General features: G+C 43.0%; 1 protein-coding gene across 2 annotated transcripts; it reads right to left on the reverse strand.

Moving 5' to 3' along the window:
• Positions 1 to 583: 583 nt before the first annotated feature.
• Positions 584 to 19,401, reverse strand: C9orf72 (C9orf72-SMCR8 complex subunit). 2 transcript variants are annotated; one of them, XM_083420649.1, is made up of 11 exons: positions 19,219 to 19,401; positions 13,679 to 14,158; positions 12,377 to 12,436; positions 10,893 to 10,988; positions 9,788 to 9,852; positions 8,982 to 9,054; positions 8,547 to 8,663; positions 6,896 to 7,131; positions 5,455 to 5,512; positions 3,602 to 3,715; positions 584 to 3,506 (listed from the first exon to the last, which is right to left on the reverse strand). In XM_083420649.1, exons 2-10 carry the CDS (start codon positions 14,120 to 14,122, stop codon positions 3,602 to 3,604), a joined length of 1,263 nt encoding a protein of 420 aa, XP_083276775.1. In that variant the 5' UTR covers positions 14,123 to 14,158; positions 19,219 to 19,401; the 3' UTR covers positions 584 to 3,506. The 2 variants fall into 2 exon arrangements, with proteins under 2 accessions (XP_083276775.1, XP_083276776.1); XM_083420650.1 differs by lacking the exon at positions 19,219 to 19,401 and adding an exon at positions 18,969 to 19,201.
• Positions 19,402 to 21,892: the final 2,491 nt, after the last annotated feature.

Raw genomic sequence — 21,892 nt, forward strand, 5'->3', positions numbered from 1 at the left:
AAAAAGAGGACTTGCTCCAGCAATAGCATCATCTTCTGCTTATTTGTATGCCACTTTCCCACAAAATTGTGCCCAAAGTGGTTCACATCAGGTGAGATCACTTAAAGTACAATGGTTTTATAAAAATGCATATTAGAAACAATTAGAAATCATATCAATCCATTTAAAAAAATAAATAATAATCCATGCACATTTTATTTATTCCACACTGTCCCCGGCTGCCCTCAATGTTCAAGAAGCTGTATATTTGACAGGGTTGCTGTTTTCTGGTCAAATCCCAGTACCAATACAGTAGTTGGGAAATGGCACAAACTTGTAGCCTAGAGAAAGCAAGCTGCACTAATGTTACAAGAAACAAATATTTGGACCGGTAAATTAGCTAAAGGGAGGAACTGGTGCTGTTTTGCATGGCAATTATGTCCCTATGGATGGTGCTGTGACACAGGTGCTGGAGAAAGTGTAGCGATGCTGTCTGAGACGATGTGTATTGTAGCCAAGACCTTTTGGTAAATGAATCTTCTTGCAATATTGCTTTCAACAGCCTAATCTTACCCTGAGCAATAAGATGTGCAACACAAAATAAGGAGGTATTTATCCGTTTTATTATAATGTACATGCATGGGAAAAGCGCACCAAAAAATCAGAGCAAATTATTAGCATTTGGACATTTCATAGAGAAAATATGACACTAGGATATATTTCAGGCAACAGAGATTTCATTTTGGTAGTGCCAGTTTTATTTGCCAAAAAATGCATCAATCTACAATTAGGCATATGGTTCAAGAATGTGTTCTCTGTGTGGCAATGTCTCCTGTATTTATTCATCAGAATGCTAAAGCCACTTCAACAACAACATTAAAATATAGCTTGCTATCCCTAGTATGCATTTTTTAAAATGGCAAATGGAATTTGTCTCATTACTAGATTATATCAGCAATAATTCTCCTACTGATATTTTTCCAGTACCTTGCAATCCACAGACGTAGCAGCATGAAAATACAGAAAATCCCAGGTAAATGGATACTATATTAGTTTCAAATCTTTAAGCTGCTTTTAAACCAACACCTAGGGCTATTACTCTGTAAAATAAGTTATGGAAAAGAACACATCTTCATGGTCTGACAGTATTCCCTCTAAATTTATCACTAACCCTAAGACAGAAAAATGTCAGTTGTCTGTCTTTTTGTTATGGCTGCACAGGACTTTTAATCTCAACAGTAGAGCTATTGACAGGCTACCAGAGTTGTGCTCAGGCCATTCACTGGGATGCTACCTACACTGAGCTAAGCTAAGAGGCATTTCTCATTCCTGCTTAGCTTCTACTGCCCTCATCCCAGTCGTCCCAAAGGGTAGAAGCTGCTTTGTTAGGCCCCATAATTCCACAATAATATTTAGTCTTTTGACATGGCAACTTCACATCTTTACAAATTAAATTACTGGCTGTAATAAGCCAATGAATGGTGAGCGCCTGTTGTATGCAGTTAGCTTCACATAAGATACTGCACCTTGCTCATTTTACTACAGGGGAAAGTTTGGCAATCACAACTTCCCAAGATGCAAAAGTTAAATTGGATACCCTTCATCTGAGCCATCACCATCACATGTGGGCAACAGCCATCAGATGAGAAGGGAGAGCAGGTTTCCAAGAAAATAAGAATTCATAATAAGGAATGCTCAATAACAGCTTAGAGATGTCTTTCTGACAGTAAATTTTCCCTAATCATGAACACAAAATATTGCACTTAAAGAAACATATTAGTGTATTGGAACAACCCCAACCTGGCAAACAATTAAAAAATGAAATTAAAAAACAGCAGCATGCATTTAAAACCTTTTGAAGTACATGACATGCACTTTTATGGCAGCTCTTTGCATTTTGCAAGACATGTACATTAAAGCCATTATAAATATTCCATATTATACAGGTATGAAAGGCAGTGGAAAACAGGCAAATACATAATGTTTATCTTTGTTCGGTTTAGAAGAAGCTGAGAGGTGAGAGGTAAATATGCTAGAGTTGAAGAGGAAAAGTAGAAGTTTGCCACTACCACCCTTATTTCAGTTGTGGTACCAACTAAGTTTGTCTCTAACCAGTCCCCTCACCCCAAACTGCTCAGAGGCATTGGAGATCCAGGAGATTTTTATATGGCTTTCACTCAGTAGCTCATCAGAAAGAGCTTGGCAATTGCTCCTATCAGCATAAAACATACCTTTCCTAATTTGCCCTCTGTTTGACTTGCACCTATGTCTGACAAAACACAGTGCAACATGCATGATGGGTGACATAATTAGCAACAGAACAGTCTTGCTTGGCACTTGCTTGGCACTTTTGATGACATCATCTAAAAGTACTGCCTCATTGCCTGTTCCATGCCTGTGCTGAAGTACTTAAGATGTCACCGCAAGTTTCTGCTGGCTTTTGAAGGCTATGGGGGGTGGGGCAGGGAGAAAAAGCAGGTGGCACCGTTCATATTACCAAACACACTGGAAGCGATAGTCCTAAAATTACATCTGACCATTTGTTTTGCAGTCAACAGTCCCTGAACAGAAAGGAGGAAATGGAACATGTCTCCCAATACCACACACCCAAAGAAAAATTATAAACCAATATCCTCTTAAAAAAACCATTAAAAGTTGTCCTCAACTTTGTGGTTTCGAAAATGCCATTAAGTTAACCTTTAAACAAACCACACCAATGTTTACTCTCCCTGTAATCAAAATGGAACATCTGATGCATGCCTAAGTTGAACTGACTCGATTCCAGTAGCAACTGGTGGGGTGGCAAAGGGCTGTTCTCTTGCTTTCCAAACACAGAATGTTGTTGCCAGCTCCCGAGAGGGAGAGGCACAGGGAGCAAAGTGGCATGGTGGAAGAGCCAACCCAACACTCCTACTACCAAACCCAAACCACACGGAGCTTCCTGTGCCTTCTTCCTTCCCCTCTCAGGAATCAGCAGTGGCACTTGGTGCTCAGAAGGCAGGTGAGAAACCTCACCCTACCTGGGCTGCGCAGGTCTAAACAGCAGCCTCTCTGACTTTTCCCGCAGCCTTCCCCACAGTGATACCCTCCAAACATTGGCAGACTACAACTCCCATCATCCCTGGCCACAGGCCATGTTGGGTGGGACTGATGGTAGTCTGAGTCCAACAACAACAGCTGGACAGCACTGGGCTGGGGACGAAGACTGTTGTAGTGTCAACCACACATTCTGTTGCACCGGACCACAACACGTGTTTGTGAAGAGAAATGCTATATTCCCTTTAAACAATACCTTTGAGAAGCATTGTGAAGAGATACCAACCCACATAAAAATAAATAAACCTTTAAAACGTCATTAGAACGTCGTGCTCTTGCACGCTAGTGTAGAATGAGCGGCCAAACAGAAATGAATGCAATCCCGGCTTGATCTTCTCAGCTAAGGCCATTATTATGTTAAGGTCACCCTCTGCCCTCAAGTCCAGGTCTATCTTCAAGCTACGGAGCGATTTAAAAGGCTTCTTGCCTTTCTGCCTGTGGGATGGTAAGGGGAAAGTGTGGTTAAACGGAATGGTTTCAGTGAAAACCGTGCCAAGAAAACACACCGCTCCCTTTAGCTTTATACTTACGTATCGTCTTCTATATATTTGATTAGGGTTAAGGCTTTTCGGTGAAGGATTAACAAGAACTGTGCGAGGAACACACGCCTCAGGGACAATCCCGGTTTCAAATGAAAGACCTGTTAAGAATTGCCACATAAAAGATCAGTACACATTACATTAAGAGGGAAAAGGGTTCCGTTTAGTGGCATTCTCTCGCATGGCTCACCCCATACGCTGCCTTCTGTTATAGCCTAGTAAAATATACATTATGATAGGAGTTGGTTACACAGAGGACAAGCGTGGATCTTGCAGGGACTCTGGGGGTGGGGCAGGGTGCAGTGCATCTCAATGCTCTGCATGCACACACATTATGCACTTCTGTAGGAACCATTGGTAAGAGCAGGCTACCCACAGTTTCTGAAGAAACAGCACTGTCTGCCAGTATGCTGCTGGGCCACATTTAAGGGTCTGCTGGTGGTATACAAAGCTCTAAACAGTTTGGGACCAGCTTACTTGAGGGACTGCCTGTTCTCTTATGCACTTACCTGGCTACTACTGTCTTTTGGCTACTCCATATACTCCTTAGGTTCACTTCCTAGCCATCTGGAGCAGGGCTTTAAGAACTGCTGCAGCTAGTTTATGGAATTTCCTTACTCCCTTTGGATATCAAGCAGGCACACACAGTACAGTGGTACCTCGGGTTACATACGCTTCAGGTTACAGGTTAACCCAGAAATAGTACCTCGGGTTAAGAACTTTGCTTCAGGATGAGAACAGAAATCATGCTCCGGCAAAGCGGCAGCAGCAGGAGGCCCCATTAGCTAAAGTGGTGCTTCAGGTTAAGAACAGTTTCAGGTTAAGAACGGAGCTCCAGAATGAATTAAGTACTTAACCCGAGGTACCGCTATACTGTTTTCGGCCCTTGCTCAAGAAGTGTTTTATTTACTTAAGCAGGCTTTCCCTGCACTGTGACCCAGCCATGTGCCTTGCTGAAATTTTCTGTTTTATTATGTTTCATACTGAAATTTTCTATTTTAGTGTTTCGTTTTGTGAATGGCCAAGTTTTAGAAAATCATACTGGTTTTCTTATATTCCTGATATTTATATGCTGAGTGGGATAGGATTTCTGTAAATAAAAATAAAAGGGTGGAGAGGTGGTTCGTTCTTGCTGCAACAGCCACTCTCAAGTGCAGTGTTTTACTTTTACCTGTAGGAGGTAAATGGCAGCAACAACTTATAGCAAATGTAAAAGGATGCGCACAGAAACACATTTGGGCGAGAATTAAACCTGCTTCCTTCTCTGGTAATTTCAGCCATTGAGACCCAATCTGCTCATGTGTGTAGTTCTGCTGTGTTCGTGTTTGGCAATGCTGGGAACCAGCTTTTGCAAAGAAAGAGATTATGCAGATGCACATATTTATGTATCAACAATAAACATAAAATATTTGAGTGAATTTTTGGCCCTGAAGTCCCATAATTAACTTCAGAAATTTCACTCAAGTCAGTGGTTTGTTAACTGCTGATACTTCTACAATTACAACTACAATTAATCTGCTAAACGCTAAATGCATACAGAACAAAGACATGTTATTCCTACATCCCTTAACTGTATTTGAAGCTTTCCTGCACTTTCCCAGTATTGCCACATGACTTGACTTTAGAGTGCAAATACAGAGAAAAGACAGGCAGTAGGTAATTAATCTCATTAGTATTAGATTAGAGCAGCTTCTTTGAAATCACGCTTTAAAATACTACAGAATGGAACCACTGGAGTGGTGTTTTTTAAGGCTACAACTACACAAAAGGAACTCATTAAAAAAATTAAAACAGGTGATATATCACTCATCAGTTTTAACGCATTAGAATGAACAGTTACCTGATCCAGAAAGGCTTTTACTAAAGTGTCTTGGTGAAGGACATCTTGGAAAACGTTCCTGTAAAAATACAGAGGAAGCATGCAGTAATATGCTGAGTTTCATTCACAATGCAAAGTTGAAGTACCATTCGGTATCTGTAAGAATTCCTTACAGCATTTGAAAACACAGAAGTCCCACTGTTCTTATATGTGATCTAAAATATAAAGTAAGGTAAAGGTAAAGGGACCCCTGACCATTAGGTCCAGTCGTGACTGACTCTGGGGTTGCGGCGCTCATCTCGCTTTCTTGGCCAAGGGAGCCGGTGTACAGCTTCCGGGTCATGACTAAGCCGCTTCTGGCGAACCAGAGCAGCGCATCGAAACGCCATTTACCTTCCCGCCGGAGCGGTACCTATTTATCTACTTGCACTTTGATGTGCTTTCAAACTGCTAGGTTGGAAGGAAAATATAAAGTAGGGCTAGTTAAAAAAAAATCATGCAAAAAATAGCAGGCAAACTAAATACTTTTATAGAAGCACACAATACTTCATATACAAAATGAGACTAAACTGTGCCAATTGTAATTAAAGGATAACCCATGACGAAGGCTGGCTCATGACTTGATTACTACAGCCTCAAGTGCTAATTTGTGTTTATGAATAAGCTATCACTGACCAAATACCAGAGAACGTCTTCTCTCATCATCTCAAACACCATGGTGGGAACTGAGTGTCACACTAAGGCAATCGTTCCATCAGTGCAAGCATTTCTGCTTGCTATATGGAACCCTCTCCTCTGCCACTGGGGGTCCTCCAGATCCTCCTGAGCAGATCTGGGAGAGGCACAGGGGGGCAGAGAGACGGGAGAAAGCCCCAGTGTGCTAGCAGAAGACCTTGCACAGGCTTTCGCTAATGTACCTGGTTAGTGGAATCTGGCCCTGTGTTTTTCAGTGGAGCCACCCCATATACATGCATGGATAAACTGGACCCGAGTGTTGAATGAATTGTGCGACAAGTCTACCTGATCACTTCTTGCTGCTAGTTTATGAAAAAAGCTAAGAAGCTTCCAAATCTTGTAGAGGATAACCACTTTGGTGATCCTACTTCTCATGCCGTTAGCCTCCCAAAGGATGGCATCTCAGAAGAGTGTTGGGTGGAGACAGAAATCAAATTCTCATAGCTGCGGAAGCACCCTAAGAAACTCATAGGGAACAAGTGCTCAGTTGTTTTACTGTTCTTGGGGGAGAACAAAAGACTCCAGATTCAAAAGGTAGAATCTCACCCATGCAAAATGGGAAAAAATGACTGCCGGCTTTCAATATTGCTTGGGTAATTTGGTCCTAATTTCAGGGCAGAAATTTTGCCTGGATGGCAAAACGGAACCGAAACATTATCCAGACCCTGCATTTAAACCATGATAGGCGTCAACATCTGAAATTCTGCGACTGTACAGGAACACATACAGATCAGGGGTGAAGCTCTCGTCCGTATGGATAATGGTATCCTGAGCCATCTCTTCATCTGAAGTGGCTCTCCAGAAAGCTGTTAGCTCGGATCTCATGTACCGCCGCTGGTTATAGATATGTTCGTGGCAAGGAGGCATCTGTTTCACGGTGTTGATATCTACATCAATGTGTGTGGTAGGATACGGAGCATACATCACTTGACGGAAAGGCAACGTAAAACTTCCAGTGCCATCCTGTCACAGTGAAAACAATTAGTCCAGTTACTAAAAAAAAAAATCAGAGGAATCAAAAACTATAAGGCACTACCAGATTACAATTTGAAACATTTTGATTTATTGTCATAATATGGCAATAAATTAGACAATTCTCTCTCTCTCTCACACACACACACACATACACACACACATATATACAGATATATACATATGTCACACTGAGGATGTGTTCTGTATGGACAGCACTCAACACCATACAATTCAATTCTTAGCACATACACAGTCCCAACAAATTCAGTAGGAATCCTGGAATTGTAGAATTGGAAGGGACCCTGAGGATCATCAAGTCCAACCCCCTGCAATCCAGGAATACGCAGCTGTCCCATACAGGGATCGAACCTGCAACCTTGGCATTATCAGCACCATGCTCTAACCAAGTAAGCTACTTAATCCCTTGGGTGCAGGTTTAGGATTTCTGCCTTGATGTCTGTGGACATAAGCTTAATTGAACTTAGTGGGGCTAACACACGAGTAAACTTGCTACGGTTTGAATTATAAGAGTTTGAATGTTCTCCATTCAGAAAGTAGACTCTGTTACAGCCTTACATTTGGGCTTACTTACGAGTAAACATGCACAGAAACTCCACAAATGCACAGGGGACTCCAGATTGTGGATAGCGAGTGCCCTTATAGAAAACTCAGAAGGAAGTATTCCACTGAAATCACTGAAATTTTTGTGTCTGCAAATACTTTAGCTGGTTTTTATATATGTTACACTGTAATTCACTTCATGATGCCTAATGAGAAGTGATTCATAAATGAAATTTATGACTGTGTTAGAGCGGGAAACACAACTGCAGTTTGTAGTTTTATTCACTATTGTTACTAGTTTTCTTCCCTCCACCCTGGGGATGGGTTTTTTGGGCAATCATTGCTTTTAAAGGTTTTTAAAGTTTTAAAGGTCCAGTTTGGATTGTCATTTTTTTATATATATATTTAAAAACCAACCTATTTTTTACATTAAACATTTCTAGTCAATTACCAGTATCACTTTCAGAAAAAGATTTCTCCAGTTTCCACTATATGACATATTTAAGTGTGAGAAGAAAAGGAAAGATGTTGATTTATCTTTATACTTCATAGCAAGAGAAGAAGAGACAGGAAAGTACATTTCCCTTAAAAAATAGTAGTTGTGTTAATGCAAATTAGCAGTTTAATCTATGCTTCCTTTGTCCTGCTGGATAAATGCTTCCAACCTCCTCACTTAAAGGAAAAACCTACTAGAAACCTGTATTTTAATTTTAAAGGACATTAATAAAGATGCTAACAAAATAAATAATTGATTAATCTAAGCACAACAATACTTCATTTGGTTAGAAAACTAAAGTTACTGGCTCCTGACAAAATGTAGTTGAGCAAATCAAAGACGTCACCTTCAGTAATCCTTGCACAAAAAGCCCCGATTCATACTTAAAGGAAGTTTCGTTTCTACACAGCCTAGAACACTTTCGCTCTGCTGAAGTAAGAAAGAGGCACAGAGTCCGTACTATCTGTAATACAAAAATACTGTAAAAATACTTATATAGGCAGGGAAATTTAGCAAAGAGAAAACTTGTAAATGAAAATTGTTATATGATATAGTAACTGGGTAGTTGCTACTTGCCAATTACAGGAACCCAAATGACTTTTTGCCAGTTATATTGCCATTTTCTAAGTACACAAGCTTCATATTTTGTTGCTAGAATAATCCCTCCCCCCGCCCTTTACAGGTAATACTGTATATGAAATCAAAGGACTAACGCCTATGATTTCTGGCAGCATATTGTTCTGCCTGGTAATCTAACCTTTATAAGATAGGAGGTGCTTACTTTATTAACTTTTTCTGCACTGCTTCCTATAACTACCGAGCAACCACAGGTCTGCAGGTGTGAACTGATGGCTCTGCAAATTGAAAAGAGAGGCATACAAAGTAATATGAAATACTTCACAAGTAGTTTACATGCAGCAGCTAAAAAGACTTTGCAAAGCGTTTTACTGTCAACGATACTAACGTTTCCAAATGTGGTGTGTAGTCTGTACTAAAATCAAACACCAAGGGCCAGAACTATATGGTTAGTTCAGCCACCTGAAATTAAATTACTACAAATCTAGACTTCAGACAAAATTTGCAAAACAAAACAAAATTAAAGGATACCATTTAATAGCTACTCACATTTTTGTGTAAGTGTATGAATTGCCTTAAACTCCTATGTGAACATCTTGTTTTACTCTGCAGTAATCATTATAGGACAGGAGTCGTGACTGACTCTGGGGTTGTGTGCTCATCTCGCTTTATTGGCTGAGGGAGCCAGCGAACAGCTTCCAGGTCATGTGACCAGCATGGCTAAGCCACTTCTGGTGAACCAGAGCAGCGCACGGAAATGCCGTTTACCTTCCCGCCGGAGCGGTACCTATTTATCTACTTGCACTTTGACGTGCTTTCAAACTGCTAGGTTGGCAGGAGCAGGGACCGAACAACGGCAAGCCTTAGGCTCTGTGGTTTAGACCACAGTGCCACATGTGTCCCTGAAAAGAGGCTTACTTATAGGCAACTCATCCAGTCACCAATCGCCTCCCTCTTTCCCAAAATCTCTGCTTTAGAAGTAAGTACTTTCCCAAGAGCAAATGATCATACTTAAGAAGGAAACCTTCGTGACAGCTGTCTCCAATGTCATCATCGCTAAGCACCGTGTCACTTATCTGGAATGTGATAAAAGCACAAGGAGGAAGATTAGTCATGGTGTATACGCTACAAATCACAAACAGCCCAGGAACCGATCCTATTTTAATGCAAAAAAAATACTGAGATTTATACAAAATAAGGAGGTAGACGAAGTCAGAATTTTAATACATTTCATTTATTCATGTATTTTCTATCCTACATCTTATTCCAAAGGACCTTTATCATCCAGGGTCCTGCGTGGACACAAGTGCCAATCCTTTCTCACAATTCAAGCAAGGGAGAGACTGACTTTGGAACTAAATGTTCATTGCTTTGCCTGTACAATCCCCCACCGCCAGCTTTACAAGCTCCACACCCACTGCTATATCAGTATATTTGTTTTGCTGATGCATTAATGATCCAGGAAAAGAATGCCTAGGATCTAAAAAGATCCTACCTTTGAACTCTCCCTAGATTTTTTAAAAAACACCTGTGGAATGAATCACAATTTTGATAATTTTTTGCACTTTAAAGAGCTACGTACAGACCAGACCACATGCAATTTAGTCCAGTAGAGTTTAAAAAGTGCTGTGATGTCTGTGAGATGTGCCCTTGGCTGCAGGTCCTGGAAGATCTGCTGTTTGCCTTGCAGGGCCAGGACTGACTCCAGCTACAAAAGCTGAGAATGCTGAACAGATTCTTGGGCTGGGGTGTTGTTTAGAGGTTTGGGGGGGGGTTGCTGTTATGATTTTAATTTTTGGTATCTTTATTATAGATCTTACTATGATTTATATTGCTCAATTTGGTTGTGCGCTTCTCAATGTTTTTGTTTAAGACTACGTTTGTTAATTATGTATTTTTTCATGTTGTAAGTAGTCTTAAGCAAGGTTTTAACTCTTGAAAGGTTGGCATACAAATAAATGTACCCTGGTATAAATTCTGTACTGTACTGGCCAAAAAACCCCCCCAAAGCTAGAAATCCATTGACTAATGAGCTGAAATTCTTTTTATTAAAGGCACTTCAAAGAAAGATGGAAGAGCTGCTTCCTTTCATGAAGCAGCTAACAGTAAGACTTACATCTATTTCTTCTGGCACGCTGTGTGATTTCATAGATGAAAGGAGCTCCATTACAGGAATAACTTCCCCTGTCAGCATTGGAATGATGCTCTGGCCCTGTGCAATAAATAATGTTTTGTGAAATAAAAAGCAGAGTGTGTACTTAAAGAACAGAACCTGAATAGGGTGAACATTTTTTGGAGAGGAAAGAATAACAATAAACTAGTAAAACAATCCAATGTTATGTAACTTCCATGACAGGACTTGTGTGACAGGACTTCACCTTCCACCCAACCCAATATCTTCCCACGTCCCCAAAATCTGCTCCAGTGGGTCAAGTCAGTTAGTTGAACCCATTGATTTTAATGAGTCTGCTTAGAATATAACTTAAGTTTGATTCAATGCTTTATTTTCCAGATTTGTTCCAACCTAACAGAAAAATTACTTAGTAAACCATGAATATAATTTTTGAACTGAATGCAATTTTAAAACTGAGTTTCTAAGCTGTTGTGTTAGACTGCTTGGTTAAATAAAATTCAAGAGCCTGGGCATATATAAGACAAACAGAGAAAAATGAATAAGTTAATGTATTGCTAGAGTTTACAGTTGATAAAGAGAAAATACTTGTTAAGTACCGTTTCCCTAAGGTCATCTACAACAGGGATGGGGAACCTTTTTCAACCCGAGGGCCATATTCCCTACTAGGAAACTTTCTGGGGGCCATATCCCAGGGGTGGGTGCGGCCAGAGGCAAGTGTGGGTGGAACAGTGACAGTAAATGTTACCTTTGTTCAGGCTTGTTTCTGTACACATTCACACATGCCCTTCTATCCTCCATGCAGGCAACAGAAAGGTGCCACCAGAATTCAAGGAAATATTCCAGCCAGGCAAAAGCATTTTAGGAGGGTGTGAAGCAGAGCCAATGAGAAGTGTGAGTTGGGGGGTGGTTTGGAGAAAGTCCCAAGGGCTAGACAAAGATGCCTGGAGGAGCACATTTGGTCTCTGGGCTTGATGTTCCCCAACCCTGCTGTATAATAAACCCTCTCCCAGCCAGCTGCAGCCCAACACACATGCACTGCCAGTTCTTCTGCCAGATAAACCAATGATCTAGTAAGATCTTATGTTTTGACAGGAGGTTGATAGTACAAATAAACTGAAGAAGCCAACACTTTAAAAAAAACAAAAACAATTTTTCATTTAGATGGCCTGTGTATGAAGAAAATAAAATACCACTCAGAATTCTACTTCACTCCACAATGACATGGAGTGGGCATATGTTTTTTCCAGTTTGCTCAGTGTTTCTATTCCATTTTCATGGAAATCATTCTCTTATAGAAAACGTTCCCGATACCCAGAGGAACCCGCAGTAGCAGCTTCTACAGATGGATGAATGGTTGAATGGGAAAGGAACCAAGAACACTTGTACTCCTTCCACTTGAAATTGATGGGACATGAAGTGTCAATACTGAAATGTGCGCAGAGTCTCTCCGCTTGCATCATTCTTACCTGGTCTTCCATTCTCTCTGTGCCCTCCAGGACAGCCTTCTGAATGTGTTCTTGCCTTTCCTAGGCATGGGAAAATTTGTTATTTTTAAAAGAAAGGTTCTAGTACATATGTGTACATGTTTTAACCCACACGCTGTACACCCAGTGTTCTATAAAAATACATCAGATTCACAACGACCCAACTAAGCTGCTGTATCTTAGTCAAAACAAAATCACATTCAATTCTAAACAGGCTAAAAGGAGGAGATCTGTGTTCAGCCATGATCTCAGCAAGCAGCCTCAGTCTGCCAGATGCTTTCAGCCTAACTTAGTCCATTGAGCTCTTGTGAGGTCAAATGGGATAAAACCACCACATATGTATGCTGCCTTGAGCAGCTCTGTAGTTGAGTAGGGTCCAACAAACAGAAAAAAGAGAAAAACGTCTTATTTGAGTGACTTACTTCCACACAGCTGCACTTCAGATCATAGGATTCTTCCAATAAAAAGCCCAAGTGTCCCATTCTAAAATGAACTGGAAAGATTATACTTCTTGGAAAGACCAATGCCCTGGATATTTTTCGAAGTAAAGCCTTGTGCACTGTGTATTTCTTTTGCAGGCAATGATCAAGACAGGGTGCCTGAGAGTAGACTGCCTTGTTATTTTTCCATGAAAGTGTGGTTGATAACTATTTAAATAACTGAAATAAATACACATGGATGGCCATCAAAGTCTTGAGCAGCGTATGAAAAAGCCGTATGTGTATTTTACTAAGTAAAAATAACACACACTACAAAGAACGAAGATTATTCTTGTGTTGCTGTAGGTCATGTTAAAGTTCTGTGGGACTTGCACCTCGCAGATAGAGCAAAGTGGCTTTGTGTGTGCAAGGAAAAGGTTATTCTTGTGTAGGCATGGATGAGAGTGTCAGGGCTCCCAAAGTCAAGAGCAGGAGAAGGAAGATTTTGAATTTATTTGGCTAGATCACCATCTGCTGGCAAGTATTATGCTTAGCCAATCACAAGGCTCCAGACTTAAGAAGAAGAAGAAGAAGAAGAAGAGTTTGGATTTGATATCCCGCCTTTCACTCCCTTTAAGGAGTCTCAAAGCGGCTCACATTCTCCTTTCCCTTCCTCCCCCACAACAAACACTCTGTGAGGTGAGTGGGGCTGAGAGACTTTGGAGAAGTGTGACTGGCCCAAGGTCACCCAGCAGCTGCATGTGGAGGAGCGGAGACGCGAACCCGGTTCCCCAGATTACGAGACTACCGCTCTTAACCACACCACCACACTGGTAAAAGTGGTTACCATGAAGAAGTATCCTACCTTATGCATCCATATCCGTCCTTTTCTTATAATATGTGTCAGCCTGTCGACACATACTCTGTGAAGGGGAAGGTAGAAGCCAAGCTCACTTTGCGGAAGGATTATCGATAGTCCATACGTACTTCTGTCCCCGTTCCAATTCCCATCAAAAATTAAGGACACGATAATGACTCCTTTCTCAGCCAAAACAAAAAACTTCACGTCTATTGCACCACTTTCTGCATTACGAAGTATTTCCCCATTCAGAGTATGGTTTGCAAGAAATGTTATTTCTCCATCACTGAGAAGCTGCTGGTCTGTTTTGGGGGCCCAGATGTGCCTGACCCGGGGACCAAGAATATTGTCCCAGTAGGCAAAAGTAGCAGCCAGCAATGGGGACTCTCCACTCAAGGCAATCTCAGTCTTGGCAACAGCAGGAGAAGGAGGAGGACACAGAGCAGACATGGCGACCCCGACTGTCACATGACCAATACCTAAAACCTAGAGTTTGAACAAAGCAGAGAGTGAGCATAGCAGGATTCATATAAAACAACAGAGGTACCACATTTAAAGGTAAAGGGACCCCTGACCATTAGGTCCAGTCGTGGTCGACTCTGGGGTTGCGGCGCTCATCTCGCTTTATTGGCCGAGGGAGCCGGGGTACAGCTTCCGGGTCATGTGGCCAGCATGACTAAGCCGCTTCTGGAGAAGCAGAACAGCGCACGGAAACGCCGTTTACCTTCCCGCCAGAGCAGTACCTATTTATCTACTTGCACTTTGATGTGCTTTCGAACTGCTAGGTTGGCAGGAGCAGGGACCGAGCAACGGGAGCTCACCCCGTCGTGGGGGTTTGAACCGCCGACCTTCTGATTGGTAAGTCCTAGGCTCGGTGGTTTAACCCACAGCGCCACCAGCATCCCATTTTTAGCACTAGTGAAATTGATGCTATATCATCACATACCAGTATCAGAATAGCAGATTAAATATGTTGTGATTGTACTTTTAGTAATTAAGGAACTTCGGAAACAGTAGGAAGTGCATCAAAGTAAACATGCTTAGGATTGTGGTAATACAAAAGAGTTGCTCTCCACTATAACTCCTTATGTAGTAAGTAACATTTCAACATTTTTATAAGGGCCAAGAATCCACACTTACTTACTTACTTGGAGTAAGCCTCATTGAAGTCAGAGAGATGATTGCACAGCTAGCAGAATAACTCTGAGACAAACCATGCAATGCTTCTGCTCATACAATGGAACCTCGGGTTGCAGATATAATCCATGATGGAGGCACGTCCGCAACCCGCAGCATTCGCATCCTGAAGCGCTGTGTCTGCGCCGGTGCGATTTGGTCTTCTGCGTATGCACAAAGCACAATTCAGCACTTCTGTGCATGCGGCAAAACCCGGAAGTAACCCATTCTGGTACTTCCGTGTTTCCTGTGGTTGGCAACCCAAAACCTGAAGCAGCCGTAACATGAGGTATGACTGTACATGAAATTGGTGGTAGGATGAGAATCATCAATTTATAATAGCAACATCAGCCAATAAATAAAAAGCATAACAGAAAATGAAAATGCTACTTTAAATAATGTTTCCATGTTATAACACCAACAAATGCATGAATCATAGAATCATAGAATCATAGAGTTGGAAGAGACCACAAGGGTCATCGAGTCCAACCCCCTGCCAAGCAGGAAACACCTGACATATGGTTGTCAAGCCTCTGCTTAAAGACCTCCAAAGAAGGAGACTCCACCACACTCCTTGGCAGCAAATTCCACTGTCGAACAGCTCTTACTGTCAGGAAGTTCTTCCTAATGTTTAGGTGGAATCTTCTTTCTTGTAGTTTGGATCCATTGCTCCGTGTCCGCTTCTCTGGAGCAGCAGAAAACAAGCTTTCTCCCTCCTCTATGTGACATCCTTTTATATATTTGAACATGGCTATCATATCCCCCCTTAACCTCCTCTTCTCCAGGCTAAACATGCCCAGCTCCCTTAGCCGTTCCTCATAAGGCATCGTTTCCAGGCCTTTGACCATTTTGGTTGCCCTCCTCTGGACACGTTCCAGTTTGTCAGTGTCCTTCTTGAACTGTGGTGCCCAGAACTGGACACAGTACTCCAGGTGAGGTCTGACCAGAGCAGAATACAGTGGCACTATAACTTCCCTTGATCTAGATGCTATACTCCTATTGATGCTGCCCAGAATTGCATTGGCTTTTTTAGCTGCCGCGTCACACTGTTGGTTCATGTCAAGTTTGTGGTCAACCAAGACTCCTAGATCCTTTTCACATGTACTGCTCTCAAGCCAGGTGTCACCCATCTTGTATTTGTGCCTCTCATTTTTTTTGCCCAAGTGCAATACTTTACATTTCTCCCTGTTAAAATTCATCTTGTTTGTTTTGGCCCAGTTCTCTAATCTGTCAAGGTCGTTTTGAAGTGTGATCCTGTCCTCTGGGGTGTTAGCCACCCCTCCCAGTTTGGTGTCATCTGCAAATTTGATCAGGATGCCCTTGAGTCCATCATCCAAGTCGTTGATAAAGATGTTGAATAAGACCGGGCCCAAGACAGAACCCTGTGGCACCCCACTAGTCACTCTTCTCCAGGATGAAGAGGAACCATTGATGAGCACCCTTTGGGTCCGGTCAGTCAGCCAGTTACAAATCCACTGAGTGGTAGCATAGTCAAGACCGCATTTTACCAGCTTCTTTACAAGAATATCATGGGGCACCTTGTCAAATGCCTTGCTGAAATCAAGGTAGGCTACATCCACTGCGTTCCCTTCATCTACCAGGCTTGTAATTCTGTCAAAAAATGAGATCAGGTTAGTCTGACATGACTTATTTTTCAGAAATCCATGCTGACTATTGGTGATCACAGCATTCCTTTCTAGGTGCTCACAGATTGTTTGCTTAATGATCTGCTCCAGAATCTTCCCTGGTATTGATGTCAGACTGACTGGGCGGTAATTATTTGGGTCCTCTCTTTTCCCCTTTTTGAAAATAGGGACAACATTTGCCCTCCTCCATTCTGCCGGGACTTCGCCTGTTCTCCAGGAATTCTCAAAGATGACTGCCAGTGGTTCTGAGATCACATCTGCCAGTTCTTTTAATACTCTTGGATGCAGTTCGTCTGGCCCTGGAGACTTGAATACATCTAGACTAGCCAAGTATTCTTGTACTATCTCCTTAGTTATTCTGGGCTGTGTTTCCTCTGCTGAATCATTTGCTCCAAATTCTTCAGGTCGGGCATTGTTTTCTTTATCGGAGAAGACTGAGGCAAAGAAGGCATTGAGGAGTTCAGCCCTTTCTGTGTCCCTTGTTTGCATTTCACCATCTTCTCCTCTGAGTGACCCCACTGTTTCTTTGTTCTTCCTTTTGCTACAAACATACCCATAAAAGCCTTTTTTGTTGCTTTTAACCTCTCTAGCAAGCCTGAGTTCATTCTGTGCTTTAGCTTTTCTGACTTTGTGTCTACACATGCTGGCTATTTGTTTGAATTCCTCTTTGGTGGTTTCCCCCCTTTTCCATTTTTTGTACACATCCTTTTTTAATCTTAACTCAGTTAAAAGTTCTTTAGATAGCCACCCTGGCTTCTTTAGGCACCTTCCATGTTTCCGTCTCATTGGTATTGCCTGAAGTTGTGCTTTTACTATGAAGCATTGAGGGAAGCAGAAGGAAATCAACGTCAATGCTTTTCAAAGTCAGATTCTCACGCAAGCAAAGCAGTTCCAGTGGACTTTGTGTTGAAAGCCAAGAAGGAAGTCATGCAATAGTGAGGAAGTTCCGTAATGAAATGCAAGTTCCATGTTTTCAACATATTTCGCATTGATTTTGACCTACATTGCAAGCAATCACATGACTATAAACAACAGCATATGACTGTCTCAACGCATTTAGTCAACCTGAGAGCAACTTCAACTAATTTCAGCTGAATTTACTTCTCAGAAACAAGACTGATCTGACTACAGCCATAATATAAACATACTGAAAAACTTGAAACAGGAGTCTCTGTATCTGTATACACAACTGATCTGAACACAAAAAAGGGGGAAAATAATTTCAACTAAGAGGTTAATAAAAATAAATGACATATGTAGGATAATATAGAATATGCATTACACACAGCAGTGTTACAAACTCAGATAGATAAGCTAGGCACCAAATGGAATGTCCAGTTGCCATTTTGGGGCCAGAGGACTTGAAAGTCGTATTTTCCAATATGAATTTTTGGTTCCTGAACTTAATTCTGATTGTGCTGATAAAATATAGTGGATAGAATTCTACAGGATGTGTTGCTAGTGTGTAAGAGCAGTACAGATCCAAGGATCCCTAGGCATGCACCTCCAGATGGGGGAGACATCAGATGCCATCCTGGCAGCCGGTCATCTTCACTTGGTCGCAAGCGGCCAATTGCCAGGCGCAAAATGCGCCTGGTATCTGACGGATTTCAAATGCTGCACACAATGGGATTTTTGTCAAGGCTGCCAAGAAATAATTATTTCAATTCTGCTTAACAAGTTTTAATTATCAATTGTGACGATCAAAATTATTTCAACCTTGCACTTTCAGACGCGTGATTAATTTTCAATTATGTTACGATGGGAAAATCAAAATCTAAATTGCCATGTACATTCGGGCAGAGTTATAGCTTTGAACCCTCGACCCACACAGAACTGGTTATTATGCGATCAGGAGCAAAACATCCGAGTCGGGAGAGGCTGTGTTCGATTTGGGCGCAGCTTTGGACAAGCAGTATCTGAAAGCTGCAGACACTGAGGCGCAGTTTCTGTGAAGCTCTTGTTTCTGGGAGATTGCTCTCTTTTGGATTGCGTTCCATCATGTTCGTAACTTGATGTCTGCTCGTAGATGGATTGTGCCCTGCGGCAACAGCACCCCACCGCAGAATCAAAAGCATAGGAATTAAGCTGCAAAGCCTTGTTTTGAGCAAGACCAGCTATGATAGAAGCACAGGAAGGGGCTAAGCCAGGCATCCCCAAACTTGGCCCTCCAGCTGTTTTGGGGACTACAACACCCATCACCCCTAGCTAACCGCACCAGTGGTCAGGGATGATGGGAACTGTAGTCCAAAAACAGCTGGAGGGCCGAATTTGGGGGTGCCTGGTAAGCCCCCAAAATTTCCAACCTCCAATCCAGTAGCCTTCGGTGCCATGGGCGTAGCCAGGATTTTTGGTGAGGGGGCAGGCTTTATGTTGGGGGGGCAGAACCTCGTTTAGTTAAGTATTTTAATTGATTTTTAGGGGGGCAGCTCCCCTCCCTGCCCCCCCCCCGCCTACGCCCATGGTCGGTGCACCTGGAAATCTTCCCTGCTCTTGAAAACGAGCGCAAAGAGGTTGACCTAGCGCACCATCCTGCCCCCTCAGCATCCAGCCAGGTAGCCATGGGAACCCCCGCGAGCAGGATCCAACCCTGCGCACCGGAGGCACAATTTCGGCACACCAGCCTGAAGAACCCGCCGCCGCCGCCGCCGCTGCCGCGGGACTGGGAGGAGACCCACCCACCCGCAACCTCACCGCACCCACAGGTGAAACCGACCCACTCACCCTCAGACGTCAAGGGAAAGGCACGCGGCCACCTGAGGGCCGGAAGTATCGCCCCCTCGCCCGCCCGGGCAGCCCTCGAATGTAAACACAGAGCATGGGAGGGCGGCCGGCCACTGCGCGTGCGCGCCGGCCGGCCCTTCGTAGGCAGAGATTCTCTCTCACGCGCTCCTATGAGGAAACGGAAAGCCGACGTAGAGGTACAGGCAGAAACCAGTCACGTGCGCTACAGAATTCCGGCTCCCCAGTTCTAGTCGTTGTTGTTTCCACGTGTTTTGCAGTACTGTATATTGAAGTTCAACATCAAAAAAACGAAGATCATGGCCACTGGTCCCATCACCTCCTGGCAAATAGAAGGGGAGGAAATGGAGGCAGTGAGAGATTTTACTCTCTCGGGCTCCATGATCACTGCAGATGGTGACAGCAGTCATGAAATTAAAAGATGCCTGCTTCTTGGGAGAAAAGCAATGACAAACCTAGACAGCATCTTAAAAAGCAAAGACATCACTTTGCCAAAAAAGGTCCGTATAGTTAAAGCTATGGTTTTCCCGGTAGTGATGTATGGAAGTGAGAGCTGGATCATTCAGAAGGCTGACTGCCAAAGAATTGATGCTTTTGAATTGTGGTGCTGGAGGAGACTCTTGAGAGTCCCATGGACTGCAAGAAGATCAAACGTATCCATGCTGAAGAAAATCAGCCCTGAGTGCTCACTGGAAGGACAGATCCTGAAGCTGAGGCTCCAATACTTTGGCCACCTCATGAGAAGAGAAGACTCCCTGGAAAAGACGCTGATGTTGGGAAGGATGGAGGGCACAAGGAGAAGGGGACGACAGAGGACGAGATGGTTGGATAGTGTCTTCGAAGCTACCAACATGAGTCTGACCAAACTGTGGGAGACAGTGGAAGACAGGAGTGCCTGACGTGCTCTGGTCCATGGGGTCACGAAGAGTCGGACATGACTAAACAACTCAACAACAACAACATATTGAATAGAATAGCGACAAGCATTTTCCACAACCGGGAATGAGGGTGGCAGGAATTCACGCTCTCATATTCTCAGGAGCCCTGCCTTCTTTTTGCTCCTGGACACCGTTGCACGAGGCGAAAGGAGAAGAAGCTCCTGCAGAACAAAGTTCCCTTTTGGGCTTTGAAATTATGCTGATAATAGATTCATAGTATTGTGGAGCTGGAAGGGACCATGACGGTCATAACAAATTTCCACTCACACATGCAAACAAAGGGCAGGGAAAGCTAGCCTTGTGCATTTATTCACTAGGTTAAAGGTGCTTCCAGCCCTCCTGCCCCGCATATGGAGGACGTTAAGTTCTGTTAATTGGGAACCGAACGTCTGGGGTAAAAACCCTCATTGAGAGACTCTCTTAAGCCTGACGCTATAAGACCCACCTCCTCGGTGTTTGGACAGGTGCATCCCCCCTTGCTGGTTCTTTCGCCCCTTTACAGCTGGGGCAGCTCAGTCGATAGAACATGAAACTGTTAATCTCAGAGTTGTGGGTTCGAGCCCTGCTTTGGGCAAAAGCTTCCTGCATTGCAGGGGCTTGGATTAGGTGACTCGTGATCCCTTCCAACTCTTCAGAGCTATGATTCTATGATTCCTACGGCTATATAGGGGATGTTTGCATTAGCCTTTTTTGCTGCTGCAACACACTGTTGATGCATATTAAGCTTGTGGTCAACTAAGACCCCTAAGTACAGAACCTGTCCCTTTACTTTTACCTTTAAGCAACAAGTGAGAGCTGCCTTGAGATGCGAGATGACTGCCTTGGAAAACTGGCCCAAAACTAAGAAAATTAATTTCAATAGGGACAAATGCAAGGTTCTACACTTAGTCAGGAAGAACCATCTGCACAAATACAAGATGGGGAACACCTGGATTGCCAGTAGTACGTGTGAAAAGGAGCTAGGGGTCTTAGTTGACCGCAAGCTTAATATGAGTCAACAGTGTGTTGCAGCAGCAAAAAAGGCGAATGCTATTCTAGGCTGCATCAACAAATGTTGTCGAGACAGTTGATGGCAAGCTTCCTTGAGTATGTTTTTTTTTCTTTTTTAGAAAAGGCAAAGCACATTTTTAAAGAAACAAATAAACAGGCACAGTAGCTGAAGCTGCTAAACCGCCTTCAGCTGGGCATCTAAGAATAGCCTTAGGTATAGGAGCACTATAGCCTATAGCAGAATTAGTGGGACCCCAGACCAATTAGGAGGGATGAGCAAGCCTTGGGGGGAACAGGAGAATCTTTCAAGGATTTGTTTCCTCCCCTTCTACACTTGTTTGACTTCTACTGGTAAGATCCTGCTAGCATAAGACTTCTGCTTAACATGAGTCAACAGTGTGATGCAGTGGCAAAAAAAGTGAATGCTAATCTAGACTGCATCAACAGAAGTATAGTGTCTGGATCAAGCGAAGCCATAGTACTACAGTCATACCTCATGTTACGGACACTTCAGGTTACGTCTTTTCAGTTTGCGTCCTGCGGGGACCTGGAAGTACCGGAAAGGGTTACTTCCAGGTTTTGCCGCTTGCGCAGAAGCGCTAACTCACGAAGCGCAGAAGCGCCAAATCATGCCGCACACCTGCGCAGATACAGCGCTTCTGATTGCGCTCTTTTCAGGTTGCGAACGGGCCTCCGGAACGGATCCCGTTCGCAACCAGAGGTACCGC

This window comes from Podarcis tiliguerta (genome assembly GCF_965153285.1).
Source record: "Podarcis tiliguerta genome assembly, chromosome: 17".
In the NCBI taxonomy this organism is placed as follows: Eukaryota; Metazoa; Chordata; class Lepidosauria; order Squamata; family Lacertidae; genus Podarcis; species Podarcis tiliguerta.

Coding starts and splice junctions, on each gene's coding strand:
- C9orf72 (XM_083420649.1), bottom strand. CDS start 14,122: ATGTCTGCTCTGTGTCCTCCTCCTTCTCCTGCTGTTGCCAAGACTGAG. Junction 10,989..12,376: donor CAGAGAGAATGGAAGACCAG/GTAAGAATGATG, acceptor TTTATTGCACAG/GGCCAGAGCATCATTCCAAT. Junction 8,664..8,981: donor GTGCAGAAAAAGTTAATAAA/GTAAGCACCTCC, acceptor TTTGTATTACAG/ATAGTACGGACTCTGTGCCT.